Source organism: Sesamum indicum, linkage group LG6 (assembly GCF_026168435.1).
Source record: "Sesamum indicum cultivar Baizhima isolate 11 linkage group LG6, ASM2616843v1, whole genome shotgun sequence".
Classification (NCBI taxonomy): domain Eukaryota; kingdom Viridiplantae; phylum Streptophyta; class Magnoliopsida; order Lamiales; family Pedaliaceae; genus Sesamum; species Sesamum indicum.
Window position 1 is genome coordinate 23,906,622 of NC_142662.1, and position 23,429 is coordinate 23,930,050.

Here is a 23,429-nt window from a genome sequence, read left to right on the forward strand (position 1 = left end):
CAAGGGTAAATATCAATTTCCATTCAGTATTTTGTTAATATCAAGAAATTCAATGATTTTGACTAACGAGAGGACTAATTTGTTAGATAGAAGCAAATATCAAATGTGTTAAATATAATTTTTCAAACCACAAAAAATCTATATATAATTTTTTAAAGTACAAAAAATTTATATATAATTACATCAAATCTCACATTAAAAAAAAACGAAGAATAAATACCCCCTTTATTTTTATTGCACACGCATCAAATGTGATCGGAGCGACGAGTAATAATTATGGTTTGTGGGCGTTGGATGTGGAAGAAGAGGCGTGCAACCTCGTAACATGAAAAGACTCAGTCAGAGAGCAGTGATTTTGAAATGGCAGTGCAGTCTCATTCATGCAACCTTTTTCTTTTTCTATTCTTTTTTTTTTCGATATTCATGAAGAAAAAAATTAAAAATATATTACAAATTAAATTTTGACGATATATTATATCGACATCTCATAAGATTAAGTTAAATTACATAAATACTCCATATCTTTTATAAAATTACAGTTACACCCCTTCACCCTGTGTTAGTGTAATATATTTGTATTGTATAGCTTTCTTTTTTTAATAGAGAGCGTAACTGTAATTTCGTAAAAGAAATTAATATTTGTGTATTTTAAGCTAATTCCAAAAGTGAAAATGTAATTTATCCTAATATTAAAATTAGGGAGGGTGGGGAGTGGGGTTTAGGTGAGTTTAATGCAGTGTAGTTGTGAGTTGTTCCTTTGTTTTGACGAAAGTGTGGCATTAACAAGTTGATCACGTGGGATATATTTTGATCAATCACTTTTTTAAGTTCAAATCTCTCTCAATTATATTTTGATAATTTCTCCAAATTATGTTGCTTTAATTGGCAATTAGTGGTGTAGGATCATGTAGTTAGTACACCCATTCATTTTTTCAATAAATTGCATCCATGCATAGTTTAAGTGTAAATTATATTCACATTATTTGAGTTTAGGCGAAATACACTAACACAAAATTATAAATACACCCCTGATTCTATCTTTGAAATTAAAAATACACGCCTCTTCAGAGGCAAAGATCACACAAACACCCATCAGGAAGTATAACTGTAATTTTACAAAAAGATAAGAGATCTTTGAGCATTTTAATCTGAACTCAAAGGGTATTAATGTAATATACCCTTTGTTTAGTCATATAGGTACACCCCTAAGGAGGCGTTGTTCTAACATAATATTTAGGGTGAGTTACAACTATATTTCTTGAAATTTAACATAATTAAAAATACATTATTATTGTTTGAAAAAAGTTACAAATACCCCCTTGATATTAACGTCCGTCCAACAATGAGCTCATTCTGATAGGTTTTTATTCAATTTTTCTGATGAACTGATTAAAATATCTTTTTGAATTTAATATATATATATATATATATATATATATTATAATTTTCTAAAATGCAATCTTCCGGAAAGGGGACATTGATGCTTGGCGAAGACAATTAATTTCCAAGAAAAGGCAGAGGGATAGAGAGAGAGAGAGAAACACAGACACAGGTGACGAGGTGCTGTCTGCAACTCCTCATTTACTTTTCGCATGATTCTTTGTTTTTTCAATATTATTAGCAGCGTGCCGTTTAAGCTCTGTTTCCCTCTTTTCTATTTAATATTCTCTCATTTATTACATCTCCTCCATACTCCATACCATTCATTTTTCAACACCCAATTACATATTCATTATACTTTTTGCCAAGAAGCTCAGAATTCGTTTGCTTGTGTTTTCATTTTTATTTTTAATTTCTAATAATTGTATTTGTGTAAAAATATTTTATTGATTTTATGCGAAAATTGAAAATATGTTTGGATTAGTTATTTCTAAATATAGATATATATGTGAGAGAATTAAGAATTTATGTATTTTTTATGTGACATAAATTAATTATGAGGGTTGACCAAAATGGTTGGAAGAGAGAGCAATTTTATTTAATTTGAAACAAGAAAAGACATGCTGACAAGATAAGACAACTATGACCAAACCATGTGACCTATAATTTCAAAAAATTCAAAATTAAAATAGGAATGCATTTTTAATGAAAATGACTTGACCAAATAAAATCGCAACTACCCAAAGAGTGAAGAGTGAAAATACTCTCAATCTTATTTTAAACTGCAAATAGGTCAAGATTATTTACCTTCTCTTTATTTGGTTCCTTTTTGTTTCATTTTCGAATACGTAGGAACTTACGGTAATTAATTGATCATTTTGAGATTTATAGTTTACACCAAATGGTACATACCACTTTTATGACTAAAGAACCATAACAAAGCCATTTCTGGTATTGCTGATGTTGTCTGATTTTTGACATCTGTGTTGTGGAGTGTGCTATTGCTATCATAATTTATACGAGTGTTTTTACTCATTTTTCATATCATAAGAAGATAAATTACGTGTAACCCTTATTTATAACGACTTGATGTTGAATGTGGGATTCTATTTTCAGAACAAAATGCCTCTAAACAAAGTAATTTCTATAAACATGTTGTGTATATATTAAATAAAATAAAATTTAGAAAAAATTAAATCCACGGTATGAGAGATTTTGGATAATACGGACATACATGTGATCTTCTCAAGTTCCTCGTTTTGATTTTTTAAATTAAGTGCGTATTACCATTTTACGTCCGATTGGAACAAAGTATTCGAGCAGTATATTAGCTCAAAGTTATCTTTTTTCTAACGGGACACCACTTTTAGAACAAAATCAATAAACTTTCGATAAAAAATGTAAACTCAGCAGAACAAAATCGATCATAATAAAGAAAGTATTTGACTTCCTCAATTTCACACTTTCGAAATTGATTAAGATAGTTGTAACATGAACGTTAGCACATTGATTAATGGAATTATTAAAAATAAAATAAAATCAAACATGATAAGAATTTAGGTACTTCAATCAGTGCTTATTATTTCAAAAAACTTTGTCTAATTCAGCAAACAACGCACTGCACTTTCCGATGTTTAATTATTAAAATTTTCCCATTATTTTGAATCTAATTCTTGGACGTTATGTTCCTAATGACCGTTAATCCGAAGAGATTACAACGTTAAACACATAATTGAAATTCAAAAATTTGAAAATGCTAAATGAGCAAAAGTCAAAGTATATAAAAATAAAAATTAGGATAATTACAAGAAATAAAGCATGGGATTGTCTTATGTAAAAGACCATATGGGATGTCATTTTATATGACTAGTAATATTTGTATTTTTATATATATTAATTTGCACCTAATATTGGAAGCTACCCATTTAAAAGCTAGTGATTTTCTAATATTCTAAATTATTATTTTTCTTGATTGACAATAGTAGTAATTTAATATTTATTTATATATATATTATTTGTGGAATTGTTGTGTAGTTTGTCCCATCAACAAGGAGTTAGTGCATTGTCAGATTCTAATCCTATAGAATCAGATTCTTGATATTGGACCCCTAATATTCTATAATCATTTTTTTTTAATTATTTTTTCTTAAATAAACAAGAAAATACTAAATTTAATACTAAATTATGAAGGAAATTTCGGGCCGTTGTTGATGGTAAATTCGAGGTTTTAATTCTAACATGATAAAATTTTTATTTTTAATTAATAATTTTTTTTTTGAAAAGAAATACAATAATGTCTCTAAAGTAAACAATAGACTATTACTACATTCAGTATGCAGTACAACAATATTTTTAAATTAATCATTGACTTTAAGTGGAATAAAAAAACAACATACATACGTTACTATAAAAGTAGACTGATACCTATATACGTAGGATTGGAACTCAAGACCTTTTAGTTACGAGACGAATTTTGAGTTGGTTCAAATACCCGGACTTTCAAGCATTCGAATTATAACAGTCCAATCCAAGTTCTTGATGACCCATTTTTACGTATCGATCGAGTATGAAAATATTAAATAATTTGAGCTATCTATGACTTTATTTTGACAATCTTTTGCTTTATCTTAAATTTTACATGAAAAATTCAAAAAACAAGGACGATATGATTGAAAATACAAATAATAAATTCTTATGTAAGAATTAATTGTCGTTGTACGTGATTCTCGCGAACATATAATAAGAACCATAGAGTGAGATGATGAGAAAAAAAATATTAAAAGCAATTATAATTATAAGTTATAATAAATGTGGAGAAGTAAGGTGAACGAGAAATGTGAGTAGTGAATAATTAAGAAGAAAAAAAAATATAAATGTGAGATTATTAAAAAATATTAAGATTACTAATCTGATTAATTTTTATTTTAAAAAAAGTAAATGAAATAAAGGATAAATAAGAGTATTCAAATATTAGTATGAACAAATATTTTATTTTATAATAATATATATAAGGAGGATGAAATGGCCAATAATGATACATGTTCTTGTGACAAGATGGTCACGATTTTGAGTCCAAGAACTTTTTTAATGATTTTTAATAATTTTCTTGATAATCTTTTATGAATGCCAACTCCAATGAATTTCATGAATATATACCTCCAATTTCAAAATCCAACTTTGCACTCGCACCACAATGTTAGATTAACATGTAATTATGTAAACAAAAATTTTCCATAAAATGGCTTTGCCTCCATCAACAACATAGACTAGAGAACATTTTTAGTACCTTATAAAGGTATTTATACACAATTTTTACACCATGAATAAAATAAATCTACAATTATTTGACTGAAAGTGATCCATACCTATTGGCCGGTTGAACGAAGGGAAAATACTCGAGCAAATTCGCAAACTCAATCCCGTAGGATAAACCCATTTCGAAAATGTCCTATAATTATGGGTTTTTAAAAACCTGCAAAATATGAGAATATTTTGAAATGGGTTTACCTGACGAGACTAATTTTGCCTAAATGTTTTTACCTCGCTTCAACCGACTAAAGGGCGCGTGTATCATGAGTCTTCTGCACTTATATTTTAACATAAAAAAGATTAAATAAACCAACTATACAATTATTTTATTTTCATCCCGTCAATTTTAATGAAAGATAGACTATTTTTAAAAATTCATAAAGCACAAGACTATTTCTGAAATGCACCTATTTGATATGACTAAGTTTGTAATCTTGTCGGAAAATGACACAATTTTCGTTTTGAAAATAGAAAAATTCTTACTCAAATCGAGTTAGGCCTAATTAAATTAATTACCAAGTAAGTGTGATGCATTTGTTATGTGAAGGATTTTTTTTTTTTTAACAATACACTAATCACATGACAAATATATTACACTTATTATATAATTAGTTTAAGTCCAATTAAATTCTATTTTAGCTGAGGATTTTTTCCTAAGAATGAGAGGCCCACCACAACGGCTACGTACCACCAAGTGTGGTGAATAGAGATAGAGAGTTGTACAACTGGCGCCACACAATTGGAATCCATCTCCATTTTGTGATAAGAAAATGGATCACATTTTTGCATTGAAAAACTTTTTATAATTGCTTCCACGCCCCATTTTCAATCAACAACTAATATATCCCATTCCCATTCCACTCTGCAAATTCAATTGACTATAGCTGCAATGGCTTCCATGACCATGACCGCCTCCATGTTTGGTGGCTCAGCCGCCGCCAAGCAGCTTCCCGCCACCGCGCGCCGAAGCGTGGTGGTTATTAGGGCCGCTAGGGACTCCGATGAGGTGGCGGCGAATACTAAGGCAGAGAGCAACAACACTAGGAGGGACTTGATGTTCGCGGTGGTCGCGACGGCTGCATGCTCCGCCGCTGCGAAAATTGCGATGGCGGAGGAGCCGAAGCCCGGGACTGCGGAAGCTAAGAAGAAGTATGCTCCTATTTGTGTTACGATGCCTACTGCTCGAGTCTGTCGCAATTGAGAGTTGATTAAGTGACGGTTTTGTTCGTCGATTAATCGGTTTTATGAAAAAAAATAATGTAAAATCCCTTATTCTTGCTGATAATTTTGTTTCTTTTACCTATCTTGTTTTGTCCATATTACTTGATCTAGTCATTGGTGAGATAATTTTTATCCAAATTAAGTTTGATTTAATTAAATAAATTATCAATTAAGTGTAATATACTTATCATGCAATAAATCACCTTTTTTCAATTATATATCAATCACAAGTATATTACACTTGTTATATAATTAATATAAATCCAACAAAATCCGATCCGGCCAAACCCAATCTCCCCTCAAGGTTAAAATTAGGATGGTAGTTGAGCATGTTGGTTAAGGTAATAGATCTGTACCCAATTATTAACAAGAGAAAAAACTTAAAAATGGGGTATAAAAAATGAAGCATTCCAACATATGTTTTCCTTTTTGGATATATTTTTTTTTTAATTCAAAAGGAGAATCGGAGTTGGATTTTCTGGACTCAGCGACACATTCTACCTCGTGCAAGTGTGGGTGTGGCTACTTCTTTCTGAATCTAAAATAAGTTGAAGCTCAGCTCTTCCATGGAAAGAAGAATACACAAGCTTGCATGTTTGACAAAATTGTAAAAGAAAATACATCTGCTGATTCTCTTACATAACAGATGTGGAAAACTAGCTCGCGAATACCAACTCCGTAAAGGAAATTAAGAACAAAAACCGTCTAGCTAATACATAACGGAGCAACAATTGCACACAACTGAAGAAAACTGAACATGACACTGAGGTCTCCTACATACTCTTGAATGGTGTCCTCTGCTTGCATCAGCTGTCACCGACGAGTAACAGTGACTCCAGAGATTCACATTTGGGGCGGGTCAGTAAGAGTAAATTAAACTTCTGTGGTGGCTCACTCGATTTTCCCATTTTGATGGGAGGCCACGTAGTTGCGGATGATCTCCATAGCCAATTCATGTGCGCTCTTGTCTTGGAGTCTTGCTAGATTATCGACGCTTTCATAAGTCTCCTTGTCAGCAAAAAGTTTCAAGTTATAACGTGCTGGAGCTAATGGTATTCCTTCCCATTTATCGACTAGCTCCAGTAGTTTCTCGTGGCCCTGGCCAAAAAGGTAAAAAGTTGGTTTTAATTACTCTAGGTACCACAAGGATTTATTTAGAATTTCCTAATTAAGAAAACTGTAGAACACTTTTCTATATGAAATCAGCAGATTCAGAAAACGGTTTAATGCTACAAAGTTTGGTAGCCTTATCCAGATCATGGCTTACCACGCGGTTTGTGAAGTCGCCGAATGATTCTTTAGAGAGCCGCTTGCGTTTCCAGTGATAAAACAAAGGTTCGAGAACTTTCTCAAGGTCTTGAATCTTAACCTTGTCCTTAAAAGTTTTTGCAAGTGATGTTTGGTTGGGTGTTCCACCGAGCCAAATCTAAGGAGGCAAAAGAAATAAACAGTCACATTTAAATTCATGTTTAATTAAGGGTCATAAAATGTTAAAGCAGATGCTTAAGTACCTGATAACTATTTGGACCATCGCCAACCAGGCCAAGTTCAGCCATGTATGGTCTAGCGCACCCATTGGGACAACCAGTTACTCTTATCACCACAGATTCGTTGTACTTGAGACCAACCTAACATAACGAGACCAAAAACATTAATCAACAAACCTCATATGACATCCCTGAACATGATTAATTCTGTACCGAGTTCTAATTATTTTTTGAAAGAAGAGGCTGATCATACCTTCTCAAATACGGCTCGAACTCGCTTAAGGATGTCAGGTATTCCACGCTCAGCTTCTGCAATTGCCAAGGGGCAAAGTGGCAATGCTGGGCAAGCCATCGCTGTTACATTGAGAGGATCTACGTACCTTGGTTGCTGTTCAAACAAATAATTAAACACAATTTGGCTAATTAGCTTCCTGAAATCTCTAGGAGCATGCCTGTTCTAATTCAAACCCAAAAGGAAAGTATGATCAATGATTTTTAAATTTTAATGCAGAAATTGAATATTCCTATTAAGCAGGTAAAATTAATTTGCACAAGGCTCCTGCCAGCGAAAATTTTATGTTGTCAAAGGTAGCTTAGCCCCGCAAGTAGAGGGGTCATGTCAACTGCTTTGATAAAAGACCTCGAGGACATAATGAAAAAGCCTATAACTGTACTTGGCTGCTATAGCAGTCTCCTAACTTGGCATGCTTTTCAGCACTATAATTAACTATATCATCAATAGATGAAGTTATTACGTCCACCTGACACCTGCTGTCCAACACAAACTGAGAGCGTGTTTGAAATATCAGGAACTTAGGGCCACAAAACTGCGCACTGCTTTATATCTTGGAATATGTTTTTAGAAGCTTGGTGTTATTCATATGTAAATCTTACGCATCTTTTACCTATGCATTTGATGGAACAAATTGGACACTTAGTTACACAAATAACCACAGAGTAGCACATGTTGAAAAGAATTCAACACTGTCTTTGTATTTTGAAGAAGCTTGCTCTATAACTTAACACATAAGCCCAACTCAAGTATTTCCAGATATGTACTTGAGTCTTAACCAGAGAGATAATAGTTTTGATTTTGTTGGAATAGGGAATTATTCTCTAGTTGTTTCACCTTTTCAGATCTTGTTCTTCAGCACCAGAAAAAAGTATAATAACATTAGGAAGCTTAAAGCATTACAGATACGCCAGATAAATGCAAGGATTGAGTCACTTCCAAAGTACTTAAAGGTGATGCATATAAACTTATTTCGGTTAGGTTCTAAAGCATCCGCTTAAGGAGACTCCAGATGCAGGCATAAAATTTAGACAAGACATCTACTGCATCAGCATTTCTTATTTCCTTCTTACATACCTCTTAAGCTCAGTTAGTACTTTGTGTGGACATGTGAATGCAGTTCACAAATGGATATAGTTATGATGGGACATTGATAAAACATTTGCTCACAAGACCACAAGATTCTTAGGTCATAGATTTTTACCAGCAAACCACCCTGAGCAAGGGCTGTAGTTATGGGGCGCTTCCATGCTTGCCGGATATCACACAAGATAATATTCTGGTTTGGTGTAATGCGCACATTCAGATTATACTTCTCAATTACTTCCCTTAAAGTCTTCTTCATTGTCCCTTTGATTCGGCCATTATCGACATGAAGACCACAAAATAATGCACCATCTCCCTGCAAAACAAACATTTACATCAGTAACTACAGAAAACCAGAAAAAAATTTGGAAAGTAAAATGCATGTGGAAATGAAAAGAAATACAGATCAATTGATCCCACTTGAGACCACCAGAATATACAACATATAAACTGCATATCTTAAAGTAGAGCAAACCTGCTCGTGCCATCCCAAGTAACTTTTAAATTCCCATTCAGGTAAATCACGGCAAGACTCAAACTTCTTTCCATAGTACTGTTCAACAACAGATCTGAATTTGTCAATTCCCCATGAGCTGAGTAAGTATTTCATTCTACTGTATTTACGATCATCTCTTCGACCATTTTCTCTTTGTGTTACAACAATAGCCTTCACAGCATATAAAATGTCTTCTTTTGGAACATAACCCAATGGTTCTGCCAGCCTAGGGAAAGTGCTCTCCAACCTGTGTGTTCTTCCCATCCCACCACCAACCTGCAATGGTTATCTTAGATGATTTAACATAATCAACTCAAAGAACAACGCAAGCTGAAAAAACAATTTATATAAAAAAGAAATATTACGTATAAGTTAAAGCCCTGAGGCTCCCCATCGGCATCAGACACAACAACTACGCCAATATCATTTGTAAAAACATCCACTGAGTTGTCCGTTGGCACAGTGACTGCAATTTTGAACTTCCTTGGCAAGAACTGAGTTCCATAAATGGGCTCCGGTGAATCAGGAAAATTTGTGCCATGAGAATTATCATTGCGGGCCTCCACTACTTCAGGAGGTTCTGCGGACATAACTCTTTCTCCATCCACCCACATGTCATAGTAAAAACCCGACTGAGGAGTTAAGAGTGCAGCAATATTCTCTGCAGTTTTCTGGGCAAACAAATAATCTTTCTGGTGGAATGGTGCTGCTGGAGCAAGAACGTTTCTGTTGAGATCACCGCATGCACCAAGTGTAGAGCCCATGCTGTTAATGATAGAACTCATCACTGTCTTAAGGTCTTTCTTTAAGACACCATGGAGCTGAAATGTTTGCCTAGTTGTCAAACGAAGGGTTCCAATCCCAAACTGATCAGCTAGATCATCCATGACGAGGTACAGTTTGTTTGAAACCTTTCCACAAGGATTCTTTGTACGAAGCATAAACGAGTAAGACTTGGCACCACGTTCATCTCTGTTGTACTGTTGATAACTACCGTGGAACTTAATCAACTGCGTAGCAGCCTCATTAATATTGGGGGCATCAGTTAATAACTCCTCATTGAGAGGATATCTTATGAAGTTACTATGCTCCTTGATGATTTCGACCTTACTGCGCTTTTGCACAACAGAGGTATCTGGTCTCACAGGCTGTCAATAAGTAACATCATCAAATACATTAGCTGGATATGGTGCATCCCATTTTGATTAGGGACACAATTTCCCATGAAAAAGGAAGAAAATAAATCAGAAACCTAACGTGCCAGCCATTATTAGTTGTATAAAGAAAGATAGAACAGCCACTATATTGAAACTCAAGAGCCAAAAACAAAGTATAATTACTGAGACATAAACTAAACAGAGGCTAGAAATTGGCTTGAATGACAATCTTCTGCTGAAATGCTACACTGTTGGAACTAATTCAGTGTATGCATCAGCAGCTAACTCTAAGAAATAAATGCATGAATAACCAGCTACATCAAAACAATAACAATCAGATAACATTTCTAAGCTGAATCAACTTAATGTGCTCAATGAGATGATGATAATTCAACCAGTATCTCTGAAAAAATAAATCATGAACTTGGCAAAGATTCTCAATTATATGGGCAAAAAAGTTGAAAACGCTTTGTCTGTAGTGAAATGAACCGTACGTTTGACATGTATGCCACATTCACCTGTGTATCTTTGTTTAACAAATTATCTACATAGGTAACTCCGGTAATTCTCCAGTGACTTTCACAAATGAAAATGTAAAATGTTCATCATTTTAAGAAGGTCTACCATGCATGGGAATCATCGTCGCTCTTCTTGACAACTTATGACCAATTCAAAGGACGACGAAGTATGCCAAAAGACACTCCTATTTAGCACATGCACTGGTTAAACCGATTTCCTTTAATTGATTCACTTTCATGAAGCCACACTAAAATAAAATTCTCAACTCCCAAACCTTAAAAAGAATTGGATTCCAAAAAGCAACGGTGGTATACAAAATAAAAAAAAAAAAAAAAAAAAGCAGAGTAGAACAGAAGTGATACCGTAGAGACGGCTCTGATGAAAGAGGCGGTGGCGGCGGCGGAGGAGCCCCGAGAAACCTGGGGGCGTTTGGCGAGCAAAAGCGAATTGGAGGCGGCCTTCAAGCCATTGAAGCTCCTGGCAATCTGGAGGCTGGGATCCTTAACGATGGCGGCGTTGGCAGCTCCAATCGACGTCGTCATGTAGCACCGATGCTTCGGAAAACAAGGCAGAGAGTATCCGTAGCGGGAAAAAAGTAGTCGTTGGAGGATATATTCGCTGGTAGGTGACTGACTGATAAAAGATCTGCTGTGGGTGGAGAAAGATTTAAGGGTGGATGGATGGTGGTGATGAAGAAGCGACGGGAGGGAGGGAGACTGCTGAGTGCGGCGTCACGTGCCTACCACGAGACCTCTCTATATTTGTTTCGTATTTCTCTTTTGCTTCCTCCTCCACGCGCTGCCCCCGAGAGTTACTACCAACGTAGATAATTTTGATTTTTTCTTTTGGAAATTATAATTTTGATTTATTCAATCATAGTGTAGAAACCAATAAGATTGCATTAAATTAATATAAATTATTTGAATTTATCTGAATAATTAAAATTTTAAAAATCATTTAATTATAATTTTAAATTATACTTTATTAAATATTTTGAATTTTTTTCTCAAATTTAAATTCATTGATTAAAAAAACTACTCCCGTATCTTCAAGTTAGTATTTTCTTATTTTTGTGAAGGAATTAGAAATATTTTACGTACTAAAAAGAAAGAAAACAAAGCCTATAACCCAATTAACAATATTTTCCATAATAAATCAGATCGGAGTTTAAAAGTGCTCATAGTAACAATAAGTAATTGACGTATAAATAAAAATTATATTTTTTTAATATAAATAATATCTGCAGAGGTGAAAAAAGAAAAGAATTATATACATACATATATATATATATATAAAAGAAACGTGTATTGTAAAAGAGAAGTAGCGTAGGTATCAAAATCACATCACAGGTAAATGACTCTAATAATATTTTGAATGGAAAAAGATATGTAGATATTGTTATTTTGTAATTAAATAACAAGTGGGAGATGGTTAGTGGAGGCGCGTGGGATGAGAGAGAGAGAGAAGAAGCGTGTGGGTCTTAGTCGGCGGAAGACATAAAAGAGAAGTCGGGGAGGGGGAATCAGAAGCTAGGTGCATTGAACCTGGACTGGATACATATATATATGTATGAGTTTATAGGAGAGTAAAGTGTAAAGGTGATTGATTTTGAAACGCAAAGGTAAGTAATAATAATAATGAAAAAAGAAAGGTGTAGAGGGCTGCAGCAATAATATAAAAATAGAAATGTCATTGCTTATGTCCATGTACCCTCAAGACACAAAGATCCTCTGTTTTTATTATAAAAATAAATAAATAACTCAGAAATTTGAATACAAGGTTGACTGCTTACGATTTTGACAAGCTTTGTTGAAGCCCATTTTGAGGGCCTAATTGGGTGACAATGAATGTGAAGAAGCCCAACCTCGTACTGGAGGTCCTGGTAACTTATGTCATATACTGACTAACCCCTTCAATATACTCCCTCTCCTCTGCTTCCCATCCCCTAAATTTTTGGGATACTCGTGCATTCATATTCATATACATATACAGCATTCCCAGTTTCATTTCTTGGAATTCTGAATTCCCAATTTCCTTTTCAGAATATTACTGGAATTTCATATACCAGCACCAGCTTTCACATTAAGCAAATTAACCGAGGCCTCCCTTATCACCAAAAGATTCAATCACTATGTGCTGCACATTTTGAATTCCACCCCACACCAATTGTGTAACCACTAAAACACATTCCGATTCCTTACATTTTACAGGTGAGGAAGGAAGAAACAGGGCAGTGGAGGACACTACAAAACTCATTTCCTACAACTTACATGGCAAGAAAAATCACACCTCAAAACACATTTCACTAGCCCATAATAATAGTTAACAAACCAGTACTTGGAATCTTAATTATATCATGCACATCACTCAATCCCATTTTAGCAATAGGATTGGAACACCTAATCATAACAACTTTTTGGTTTTATCAGGGGTCAATTAAGTATCATATTCATCCAATCTTAATCACTTCAAGTCTAATGCTGAGGAAAATAGAAAAAGCGCATTAACTGGACATATTCGCCAGCCAAAACTTTCCATTGATTTCAGGGCCAAAATCCTTTAAAAGTTGTAAATGAAAAAAATCATCCAAGTTTCAGCCTACCGGCCAATAACCATGCAAAAACGTAGAAAAACAAACATAATGTTTGGATTCGTCTTCGGAGTGTTTTGTTGTGTTTTATGGAGATAGAGAGAAAAAAACAAAGATAAATAAGTATGTGTTAGATGAAAAAATGTGAAAGCTAATAAACCAGAGTGCATAAAATGAAAAGATACCAAAAAGCTAGCAAGTGCAATGTGACAGCAATAAAGAAGATCAACACATTAACACCAAGAAGAGATACTCAAAAGCGCAGAAAAGCAGCAATATATCAAATCTTATAAGTAATAATATAAGGTCCGAACTTAAGAACTCAAACTAGTATTAACTATAGACAACCACAAAACGAAGAGGATTCTTGAAAGCACAAAAAGCCATTTGGATAAAAGTTCCTATAATATAAACACATTAAGACATTGAAGCAAAATTTTGGCTACTAATATAAGGTGAATGAAGAGATATAATATGCAAATTAGATTGATAAGAGTCCATCAACTTAATTATGGTCAAGAAACAACTCAAGATTGGAGACCGACCAGGAAACTTCAACAAAATAGAACTTGCACACCACATCCATAAAAATGTCTTATGCAATTTGAGCACCATAGATATGAGATATCACATGCCAACCATCCAATCGACAAACTAAACAAACAAAATTACAAAACAGATCACCACACTAGAACTTCTTAACTACCATTGGCACGAGTTATCTCATCTTGATCATGTCTAAAAATGACACAAACTAAATCATAGAAAAGATCCCAGCATCTGAAACTTGTGCAGGATACACAAATGTTTCTCCAGGGCCTCTGAACATAGAGTAGCCCTGATGGTCGAAACTCAAATAACAGTGGAAACTACTTGCCAGAGTTGGTATTCACACTAAAAAGAACTTTTCTAAAAAATAAGAAAACTGCATTCTTGGCAAATTGAACAAATGAATATTCTTCTCTGGCTAGATGGGGATCTGAAAAGCAAGACCAAAGACAGCAAAATTGGAGTGGTAGGTCTGATAAATAAAGGGCTCATATAGCATCACCTGAAACTTGTATTCATATCACCCTGAGTAAGTTGGGGATCTCAGCCTACGGCAAAGGCCCAAAATCCACCATGCCTGCTTTCAGAGTCTAGAGAGAGCAGGACAGTTTCCTGATAAAGGAAACTCGTATGTGCTCCCTTAACCTTAATGAGGGGATACAAATAGCATAATACAATAACAGCACCATTAACAATCACATACTAAATACAATCAGGCAAAATCTTTAATAGCATAAGCATATTATGTTTCCCAGCGGACAGAAGCTGTAACATTATTTTGTAATAAAATATTTGAAATGTCATCCTACAAAGTCAGGGGAATAGTCAAATAGACATCCCAAGTCTGAGACCAGATAACCACATATACGTAATAAGAATGAGTACTAAGCTCCAAGTGGGCATTTATTTAAACCAAAAAACGAAAAACAAGAAGTAAACATAAGGAAATATTACCTAATTGCAAAATATAAGCCAATGGATCACGATCATCAATTCATAAGATGTAGTAGTATCAGTAGCACACGCATATCAACAAGATCCTCCAAAGTAATCAAATTTCCCTTCCTTAGGTTTGAAATTCACAAAACACTTATACATATTGATCAAATCATCAAACCACCTCCTTGGCTGGTGGTGCAGGCTTCTTTAGATCATCATCATCAGCCACCTTAGGCTTCGCAGGGAGCGACACATAACCCAACTTCTTTTTCGCAGCGGTGACATCATCATCGTCATCATCGTCAGAAGAAGACGAAGAAACATCGTCGACGTCAAAGCGGCCCGGAGCGAAGAGGGACCACACAAAGTACATAGTAGCCGCGGTCAAAGCCCCACAACCAACGCCGAAAAGCAGTGCCCCGACCACGCTCATGATGTCTTTGGTGCGATCACGGATCGAGCTCGAGACAGATGAATAAAATTTGAGAGGGAAATCAGATGATTTAGAAACGTCATCGAAGTCGGAGCTGGAGTCAAAATTGATAGAGGGGCGGCGTTCAGGGAACCGATTGGTGGTGGTGGAGGTGAAGATGAGAGTGAGATAGCGGGGGTTTTGGTTCCGGAGGACGGAATTGGAGTTAGGGTTACGCGGGAGGGAATTGAAAGGATAATAGGTGGTGGTGGTAGTGGTGGTGGCGGAGAAATAGAAGAGGGTTTTGCAAGGGCGGGCGGAGACGACGGCGGCGGCGGCGAGCAGTGAGAAGAGGAGCAGCAGCGGGAGAGCGGAGGTTGCCATTTTCACGCTTTTCGTCTACAGAGAACAAGAAGAAGAATGGAAGAGAGAGAGGGAATTTAGCAAATAAAAGAAACAAATAGCGCGATTTCAGAAAAATTTATTTGAGTGGTAAACGCGAGTTTGCCTTCGTGGTGATTCCTTAACATTGGGAATATTACACTTCGCCCCTCAAAGTATGGGGTAATTGACACTTGGCCTCTAAAATATTATTTTATTTCTTTTCCTCTTTTATATTTTAAATATAGCTTGTAAGTTGTAACTTACTACTTTGATATGAAATTTTCATGATGGTGTTGGGATATGTGTCCACTAAATTGGGCCTCAAAATGTTATATATTAATTTAATTATCGAATCTAAAAATAAAATAAAATACAATAAAAATTTTACATGTCGTTGAAATAAAATTTTAACAATCTTTCAATCAAAGTAATATTATTAAAAAATGTAATATGTATTTGAGTAAAAAAAATACAGTAAATATAATCCGGAGATGGGTTCTGATTCATTTTCAATTATCAAATCAAAGAGGGGGAAAATGGTAAAATTTCGAACTTTTCATCTTTGGATGATAAAAATCATTAAATAAAATATTGCAATTTAAACCACAAAATTATTAAAAATACCATATTTGCCCCAAACTTTTACTTCAATAATTGTTTAGGGGCACTTTTCTCATTTTGAACTCTTCCATGGTCTTAACACATTTTTTTATGGTCTTCAAGTATTAATTGAGTAGTTGATTTTTCCACCCCTAAAGGTTACTATCATGCATTTAGTCCACATTAGGGTAGATTAAACCTCAACTTTCCCCTTTCCTCTTTTTTTTCTTAGTCCACTACATGGAATTAGAACCAAGAATTGACCACATTTCCCCCATATTTGTTGCCCTTTTTCTTTGTGTAAATCAATTGTAGGGATATTATTCTTAAATTGTATGGATTGGGCAAAGAAAGTTGATCATTCTTGTGGTTATATGCACTCAAGTTGTTGCATGAATAAGGAAGCAAAGAGGTATTAATTACCATTCTTCTCAACTACATTATTGATATTTATAATTATATTTACGCTCATTGATCTGTAATTTATTTATATCTATTTTTGGTGTAATTATTAAAATCACTCCTAACAACCAAAGAATAAGCATAGTTTCTATTATGATTTTGACGTTTTTGGGAGTGTATGTATAATTTTTCAAAAAAACAGAAATGATTTATGTAAATGCTATTGATGGGTATATCTGTAATTTTTCAAAAAACGTTAATAGTTTGTATAAATAAAATCAGAGTTCAAAAGTCTAAATATAATTATCCCTCATCAGTATTGGCAAGAACTATATTTCTTTAAAAAAAAAATAGGAGAGATACTTTAGATTATATTTGCACAAGATTTGAAATTGTTCTTAATAATAGATCTTTTGAATTTGTTTCGATAATTCTAAAGTCGTGATGTATTTGACTTGATGGATTTGAATTTAAGAAAAGAATTTAGAGAACTGATTCTGAACGACTCCATTTAAAAAGAAATTGAAATACATTAACATTCAACAAAACATAATTAAAAATTAAAATTGAAGAATTTTAACTCCATTGAATATTGAGGGAGTGCCAAGTTCTTTTAAATACGAAGTCATTTGAATTTCTATGTTATTTTTTTTACAGATCATTCCCCTGAATCCATTAACCATTAAAATGAAGATTGTATGGTCAAGAATTCAAGAGAAAAGCAATAAACACATTTTCTTGATTATTCACAGTTGACAATATATACAATGTTTGAATACTCCCTCTTTCATGTTTCCGCAGTTAAGTACTTACAGACAGATCAACCTAAAATGTTGCCATTTGAAGATAGCACTCAGCACCCAGATCTCATGCCAATGAGCCCTATGGCGCGATGATGAAGGAGGAGGAGGACAAGAAGAAAATAAGTAATATAATACAAGAAAAAAACAATTCCATTAACTCAATGGGATCGTCGAGAACAAAAACGGAAAAAAAAAAAAAAAAACAAAAAGAAGAAGAAAAGAACCACGGGGAATTTGTACATTAACCGCACCTTGTCGACTCCTAGTATCCGGCTCGTTCAGTAGTGTTTATCTACCCTCTGAGGCTAACTGCAGAGATCCGTCTCTTATTAACTTTAAGCTAAGACTGTTGAACCTCTCACGAGAATATTGTCGGGACACTTTTCTCCAGTCCGTGCCGGCCTTCATCATCGTTACGAATTCTTCGTAACTTATGCGCCCGTCCTGCATGTCGATGAGATGTGACTGATTATGCATGCATACATGATTATGTATAGTGTGCAGAGTAGGTGGGTGTAACTGACCTTATCTGTGTCGACATCGTGCATGATAGCATTGATAATTTCCTCTGTGTTGGCATTGTCTTCATCATTCAAAGCATCGCGGAGGTCGTCAATCTCTATAAATCCAGATCCGTTTCTGTCAAAAAAGGCGAAAGCTTTGTGTAGGTGTTCATCATTGGCCATTTTCCTAAGATGCACGGAAACAGCAACAAACTCCCCATAATTCAAACTTCCATCTCCATCGACATCGGCCTATAAAATCAAATATATGCTTACTAACCAAGAAATGGAAAGAAGGGAAACGTATTATGAACAAAGACTCGGATCAAAGACATCAAGTTTGCGCTACACAATAACTAAATGGAAAAGTTCATCATGATCCACATTTTAGCTCTTTAGGAGTCTTTCTGTCTTCCACACAGAGATCATTTCTGAGCTTATGGACTTTTTACTTCTAATTGGCTTACCAAACCCCAGCTATGGAAACATGATTGGACTTATAGCATAAATGAAAGAACGAAACTGTAGCACAGATATAATCCTTACAGCATCCATTAGTATCTGGATATCTGTGTCGGGTATCTGGTGGCCAAGGTTTTTCAAACCAGTTTTGAGTTCTTCGAGGTTAACTTTACCCCTCTTCTCAGTGTCCATCGTATCAAATGCTTCCTTAATTCCAGCCACCTCCTCCACAGACAAGTAATCAGCCACAACCTGCATGCGCAACAAAGAAAACATCAAGATATGGGGGGAGGGGTAAATTGGAGTACAATGAAGCATTTAGTGAACTGTACAGTACCCTTAGTGCTCTCTTTTTGAGCTTATTCATAACGGAGAATTGTTTGAGCCTTGCTTTCACAGTCTCACCAAGTGAGATGTTTGGCGCCTTCTTTACATCTTGTAACCAAGGATGCTCTGTTTTTAGACAAAACAATCCAGACACTCTTAGTTTGGTCTTCCTCAATAAAAGCACAAATCAGTAAGTCTGGATATGACTTAATTTGGAATAAGCAAACGTTACCAAGGACTTGCTGGGCTGAGAGACGCCGGCTGGGATCTGGATCAAGCATTTTCTTAACAAGATCCTTTGCGCTGTTGGATACTTTAGGCCAAGGATCTCTCTTAAAATCAATTACAGATCGAATAATTGCTTGCGCCACTCCTTGCTCAGTTTCTGCATAATCAGAATAAGCGTGTGAGATGAGCAACAACGAAGAAAGAATGAAGGCCAACATCCCATCCTCTAATGCTTCACTGGAAGAACAACGGATGTTCTGTGATTCAATTCATGCAAATTTACTTGTGATAAAACAAAGCTGTATGGAAACAAATGGGAGCTTGTAAAACTTGCTATCATTCTAAACTTACAACAGATCCTTATCTCCCGATGCAAAACTTAGAAAGAGAACAATCGTATTCTTTTGTCACCCTACTCAAGCAAAACTATACAATGGTATAAGAATGGACCATACCAGTCATCCATGCCAACAAACATAAATATAGCTCATGTACACTTATCTCATATTTACAACATTTATACAGCATTTTGACACTCTTCTTTGTATAGTGTAAACGGTTTCAAAGCACTCTTCTGCATCAATTTTCAAACTATTTCCAAACAAATGCGTATAGTATTTCCTCCCTACTCAGACTGGTGAAGACGAAAACTACTGAAAAACTAACCTGCCCAGAATGGGGGAACACCACAAAGAAGAATATAAAGGATAACTCCAGCACTCCAAATATCAATCTCTGGGCCATAATTACGTTTTAAAACCTCTGGAGCCATGTAATAAGGGCTTCCAACAATCTCATTGAACCGCTCACCTGAAGACAATCAGAAAATTCAATAGCCCAAGATTGATAGTGCAAAGCGGGTAGCATAATGAGAAAAGACATAAAGATGACACCATTACTTACCAGGTTTGAAGAAAACTGACAAACCAAAATCAATTGCTTTTAGGGGGCTAGTTTCTTTCTTATTTGCAAAAAGAAAATTTTCAGGTTTGAGATCACGGTGAATCACTCCTTGCAAGTGGCACATCTACAGCACAATGAAGCAGCATAGGCTAAAGGTATGAGCATATTGGCATGTACAATTTAAAAAAAAAGGAAAATCGAACAATGTAGAAAAGTAAGTAAGATAATCCTACAGCAGCAACGTCACAAGGATTGAACAAAACATAGGAATTTGAATGTACAGCAGTCTGAATAAATTATATCAGCTGTGAACAACCCCGCGGAATGTTGGAAAGTGCAGGGTTGAATAGTTACTGTTTACACTCAAGATGGAATCATATGGTTTGGAAGAACAAGCAATTCCCACCATAATCACTAGAAAGAAACCATTAAAGATGTTGCAAAGCAACATATATTGAATTATAAACCTCCATGGAGACTAACCATCACAATCTCATTTTTTTTTTAAAGAAAACTAATGGTGATGAACTCAAAGTCAAAATATATGGATAAACCATCAAGAATATCCGCTAAGTAAAGCTTTCAATGTTTTAACAATGTCAGATGTTAATATAATACTATAATTTACTATTCAAGCAGCAAGTAAACCAAATCAACTTTTCAAACTACAAACTCATCAAGTACAAGAACAACAGAAAAAGCACTTCGGTATCCATGATCAATGCACGAACATCGGAAACGAATGCCATTAAGAATATCAGAACATTAAAGATAAACAAAGAGTATATTCTCAAATATAGGCAAATCCAAAAGTTCATCAGTCAGTTGCAATCTAACCTGGACAACTTCCACAATCGTCCTCATGACATGTGCGGCTGCCCTCTCAGTGTAATGTCCTCTTGCCACAATTCGGTCAAACAATTCACCACCTTCACACAGTTCCATTACAATGTGAACTGCACTATCATCCTCATAAGTGTCCTTCAAGGTCACAATACTCGGGTGGGTAGGCATATGCTTCATGATCTCAACCTCCCTCCTCACATCCTCAATATCCACCGCGGTTCTCAGCTTCTTCTTCGAGATCGACTTGCAGGCTAATTTCTCTCCAGTCTCGACATCAGTGCACAAATAAGTGACCCCAAATTCGCCCCTTCCGAGCTCACGACCAAGATCATATCTTGCGTTAATGTTGTGGCCCGTTGGATCTTTCAACACAACCAGCTTGTTTGGACCACCGGATGCAGGATTTGGACCATTATCTATTGTAACTGGGTTGGTTTTGCCCTTTTTCTTCTTGACGTCTGAAGATCCAGCAGGCGCTGCACAGCAATTCCCCATGATTCAAGAATAAATTAATCTTGATACTCTTCTTTGAAATATACCCCCTGAGACGTTTCCGCAGCACACCAACAAATAATATCAGAAAACAGCTATGGAAAAAGATAGATAGTTGCTGCCAGACACCAAGAAAATCAAGAAAAAAGAGCAATCGTATCCAAGATTCATAACCCATTGTCCCAAATATGAAAACGACTGCAAGAAAATTCAAAAGGGTCGAAAGAATATCTACCTTTATCGTAAAAAAAAAAAACTATCTTTTTTAACTTTACCGCAACAAAAATCTCCAAGAACCACGGAAGAACAAATACACAAAGAATTCGACGAAAAAGAAATCCCATCAACGTAAAACTAAGGGGAAAAAAACAGAGAACAACCCCTTCACACAATCAATTAGGGAAGACAGAAGCCGTGGAGCTACAACATAACAAAACGCAATGCAGGGATGATAAAGGAAAAGAACGCACCCGGAGCGAATACTTGTTCTTTCCTCCTGGGATTTTTTGTAATGAGAAGAGAAAATGCGGTAAAAAACAACCCTGTAAATGAAGAATAAATGTAAAAATAGGTTGTTAAACAGAGGATTCATGAAGGTATGAAAGAATCAACCCTGGGAAGAGAGAGAGAGAGAGTCAAAATGCTCTTATGCAGAGATTTTTGCTCTCTCATCAAATTCCTATCCTACTCCCCCTTTCTCTTTCTCTTTCTCTCTCTCTCTCTCTCTCTCTTTCTCTCTTTCTTTATCTGTTCAATTCTTTTTCCTTTTTCTCTTTTTGTGTTTTCATGGTGTAATATGACTGCTTTTACTTTTTCGCATTTTCTGCCATTATGGAAAAATATTTATATATTTATATATATGACAAAATAAATCTTTTTCCTTTGTATTTTTTTTTCTTTTTGTGCTTCTCTCTCTTTCTTTTTTTAAATATTTATATTTGCAGTTTCTCTCTCACATACACCTACAAAAAACGTTAATATCATTTACCCCAATCACCTTATTTTTTCAAAAATTACATATACACTCCCAAAATATCATTATTACATAATTATCTCTACTTTTTTACTGCCCCATATAGTTTTTTATAATTATACAAAAAATATGGGTAATTTATATAAAAAAACTTTAAATTCAGGAGTATAAATATAATTATTCATAATATCTTTTTATATTCTGTTCTCCCATAAACATCAAGATTAATACAATATCCCATCGTTGTTTGAAAAATTACTAATATTTCTCTGAATTAATTGTCATCCAACAACTGGCCCAATTTTTTATAGTGAACAGACCAAAATGCTCATTTGTCCGACACGTGTCCAACACTGCATCGAGTAACTTTTTGAAGCGTCCGTGCATTATAGGTTTCTAATTTTTTGATCCAACTAATTCGATTTATTTACATTTCTTTTTAACAAAAGATATAGTAAGGACAAAATTGATAATTTTTCAAACAACAAAAAAAATTCATAACTATGCCAAATTTTATAAAAGCTCGTTGTAACTCAGATATTTCCATTCCTTTTTTTTCTTTTATAAGTTTCTTAGAGAATAATTCTAGCCAAGTTGGTTGTTTCCCATCTTTTTGCATTTATTTTTCTACATTGAAAATTTTCAATTTTCCAAACTTGAGATATGATTGGGTGTATGTATTTTTAGAAAATGAAAAAAATGAAGAAATTATAAGTCCAAGTGTTTAAGTATGTTTGAGGGTGGAACCAAGTCAAGCAGTTCTATAAGGGGTCCCAACAATATGATCAAAGCAGTTTGGATAGCGATTCTTGTTCTAGATTTTGGCCTTCAAATAATTAAATTTCGTGGCTGCCAAATGCCAAGTTTTGGTCTTAGTCCGGTGGTTAAAACCGATATATGATATAATTTGAGTTAAAATTGTATTTTTTTTTTCACATGATAGAGAATATTGTATTTTATTTCATAGTTTACTCGCTTAGCAGATTTAGTTTCATGGGATAAAAAGTTGTAGTAGTTTTGGTCCCTAAAATAACAAATAAGTCTGTTCATTAGTCAAAATTCACTGAAT

General features: G+C 34.7%; 4 protein-coding genes across 4 annotated transcripts; 1 reads left to right on the plus strand and 3 right to left on the minus strand.

The window, feature by feature from the left end:
* The first annotated feature begins 5,482 nt into the window (after positions 1 to 5,482).
* LOC105163630 (photosystem II 5 kDa protein, chloroplastic) lies at positions 5,483 to 5,992 on the plus strand. Its single transcript, XM_011082053.3, has one exon. It carries the CDS (start codon positions 5,579 to 5,581, stop codon positions 5,888 to 5,890), a length of 312 nt encoding a protein of 103 aa, XP_011080355.1. The 5' UTR covers positions 5,483 to 5,578; the 3' UTR covers positions 5,891 to 5,992.
* Positions 5,993 to 6,454: 462 nt separating this feature from the next.
* LOC105163629 (sulfite reductase 1 [ferredoxin], chloroplastic) lies at positions 6,455 to 11,688 on the minus strand. The gene is made up of 8 exons (XM_011082052.3): positions 11,310 to 11,688; positions 9,637 to 10,419; positions 9,251 to 9,547; positions 8,894 to 9,091; positions 7,651 to 7,785; positions 7,422 to 7,538; positions 7,178 to 7,336; positions 6,455 to 7,008 (listed from the first exon to the last, which is right to left on the minus strand). The coding sequence occupies exons 1-8, from the start codon at positions 11,487 to 11,489 to the stop codon at positions 6,802 to 6,804; spliced, it is 2,076 nt and encodes a 691-aa protein (XP_011080354.1). The 5' UTR covers positions 11,490 to 11,688; the 3' UTR covers positions 6,455 to 6,801.
* A 3,283-nt stretch (positions 11,689 to 14,971) lies between these two features.
* Positions 14,972 to 15,892, minus strand: LOC105163686 (uncharacterized). The gene has a single exon (XM_011082128.2). The coding sequence runs from the start codon at positions 15,819 to 15,821 to the stop codon at positions 15,198 to 15,200; it is 624 nt and encodes a 207-aa protein (XP_011080430.1). The 5' UTR covers positions 15,822 to 15,892; the 3' UTR covers positions 14,972 to 15,197.
* Positions 15,893 to 17,532: 1,640 nt separating this feature from the next.
* Positions 17,533 to 22,149, minus strand: LOC105163628 (calcium-dependent protein kinase 8-like). The gene is made up of 9 exons (XM_088881511.1): positions 21,858 to 22,149; positions 20,887 to 21,437; positions 20,050 to 20,173; positions 19,813 to 19,956; positions 19,151 to 19,303; positions 18,929 to 19,044; positions 18,676 to 18,843; positions 18,151 to 18,381; positions 17,533 to 18,070 (listed from the first exon to the last, which is right to left on the minus strand). Exons 2-9 carry the CDS (start codon positions 21,388 to 21,390, stop codon positions 17,915 to 17,917), a joined length of 1,596 nt encoding a protein of 531 aa, XP_088737637.1. The 5' UTR covers positions 21,391 to 21,437; positions 21,858 to 22,149; the 3' UTR covers positions 17,533 to 17,914.
* Positions 22,150 to 23,429: the final 1,280 nt, after the last annotated feature.

What these genes read in the sequence shown, in the direction of transcription:
- LOC105163630 (XM_011082053.3), top strand. Translation starts at nt 5,579, where the DNA reads ATGGCTTCCATGACCATGACCGCCTCCATGTTTGGTGGCTCAGCCGCC.
- LOC105163629 (XM_011082052.3), bottom strand. Translation starts at nt 11,489, where the DNA reads ATGACGACGTCGATTGGAGCTGCCAACGCCGCCATCGTTAAGGATCCC. An exon ending in TTCGAGCCGTATTTGAGAAG is followed by an intron (nt 7,539 to 7,650) that starts GTATGATCAGCC and finishes TCGTTATGTTAG; the next exon opens with GTTGGTCTCAAGTACAACGA. An exon ending in ATGGTCCAAATAGTTATCAG is followed by an intron (nt 7,337 to 7,421) that starts GTACTTAAGCAT and finishes TTGCCTCCTTAG; the next exon opens with ATTTGGCTCGGTGGAACACC.
- LOC105163686 (XM_011082128.2), bottom strand. Translation starts at nt 15,821, where the DNA reads ATGGCAACCTCCGCTCTCCCGCTGCTGCTCCTCTTCTCACTGCTCGCC.
- LOC105163628 (XM_088881511.1), bottom strand. Translation starts at nt 21,390, where the DNA reads ATGGGGAATTGCTGTGCAGCGCCTGCTGGATCTTCAGACGTCAAGAAG. An exon ending in TGTTCCCCCATTCTGGGCAG is followed by an intron (nt 19,304 to 19,812) that starts GTTAGTTTTTCA and finishes CTGATTATGCAG; the next exon opens with AAACTGAGCAAGGAGTGGCG. An exon ending in TCCAGATACTAATGGATGCT is followed by an intron (nt 18,382 to 18,675) that starts GTAAGGATTATA and finishes TTGATTTTATAG; the next exon opens with GCCGATGTCGATGGAGATGG.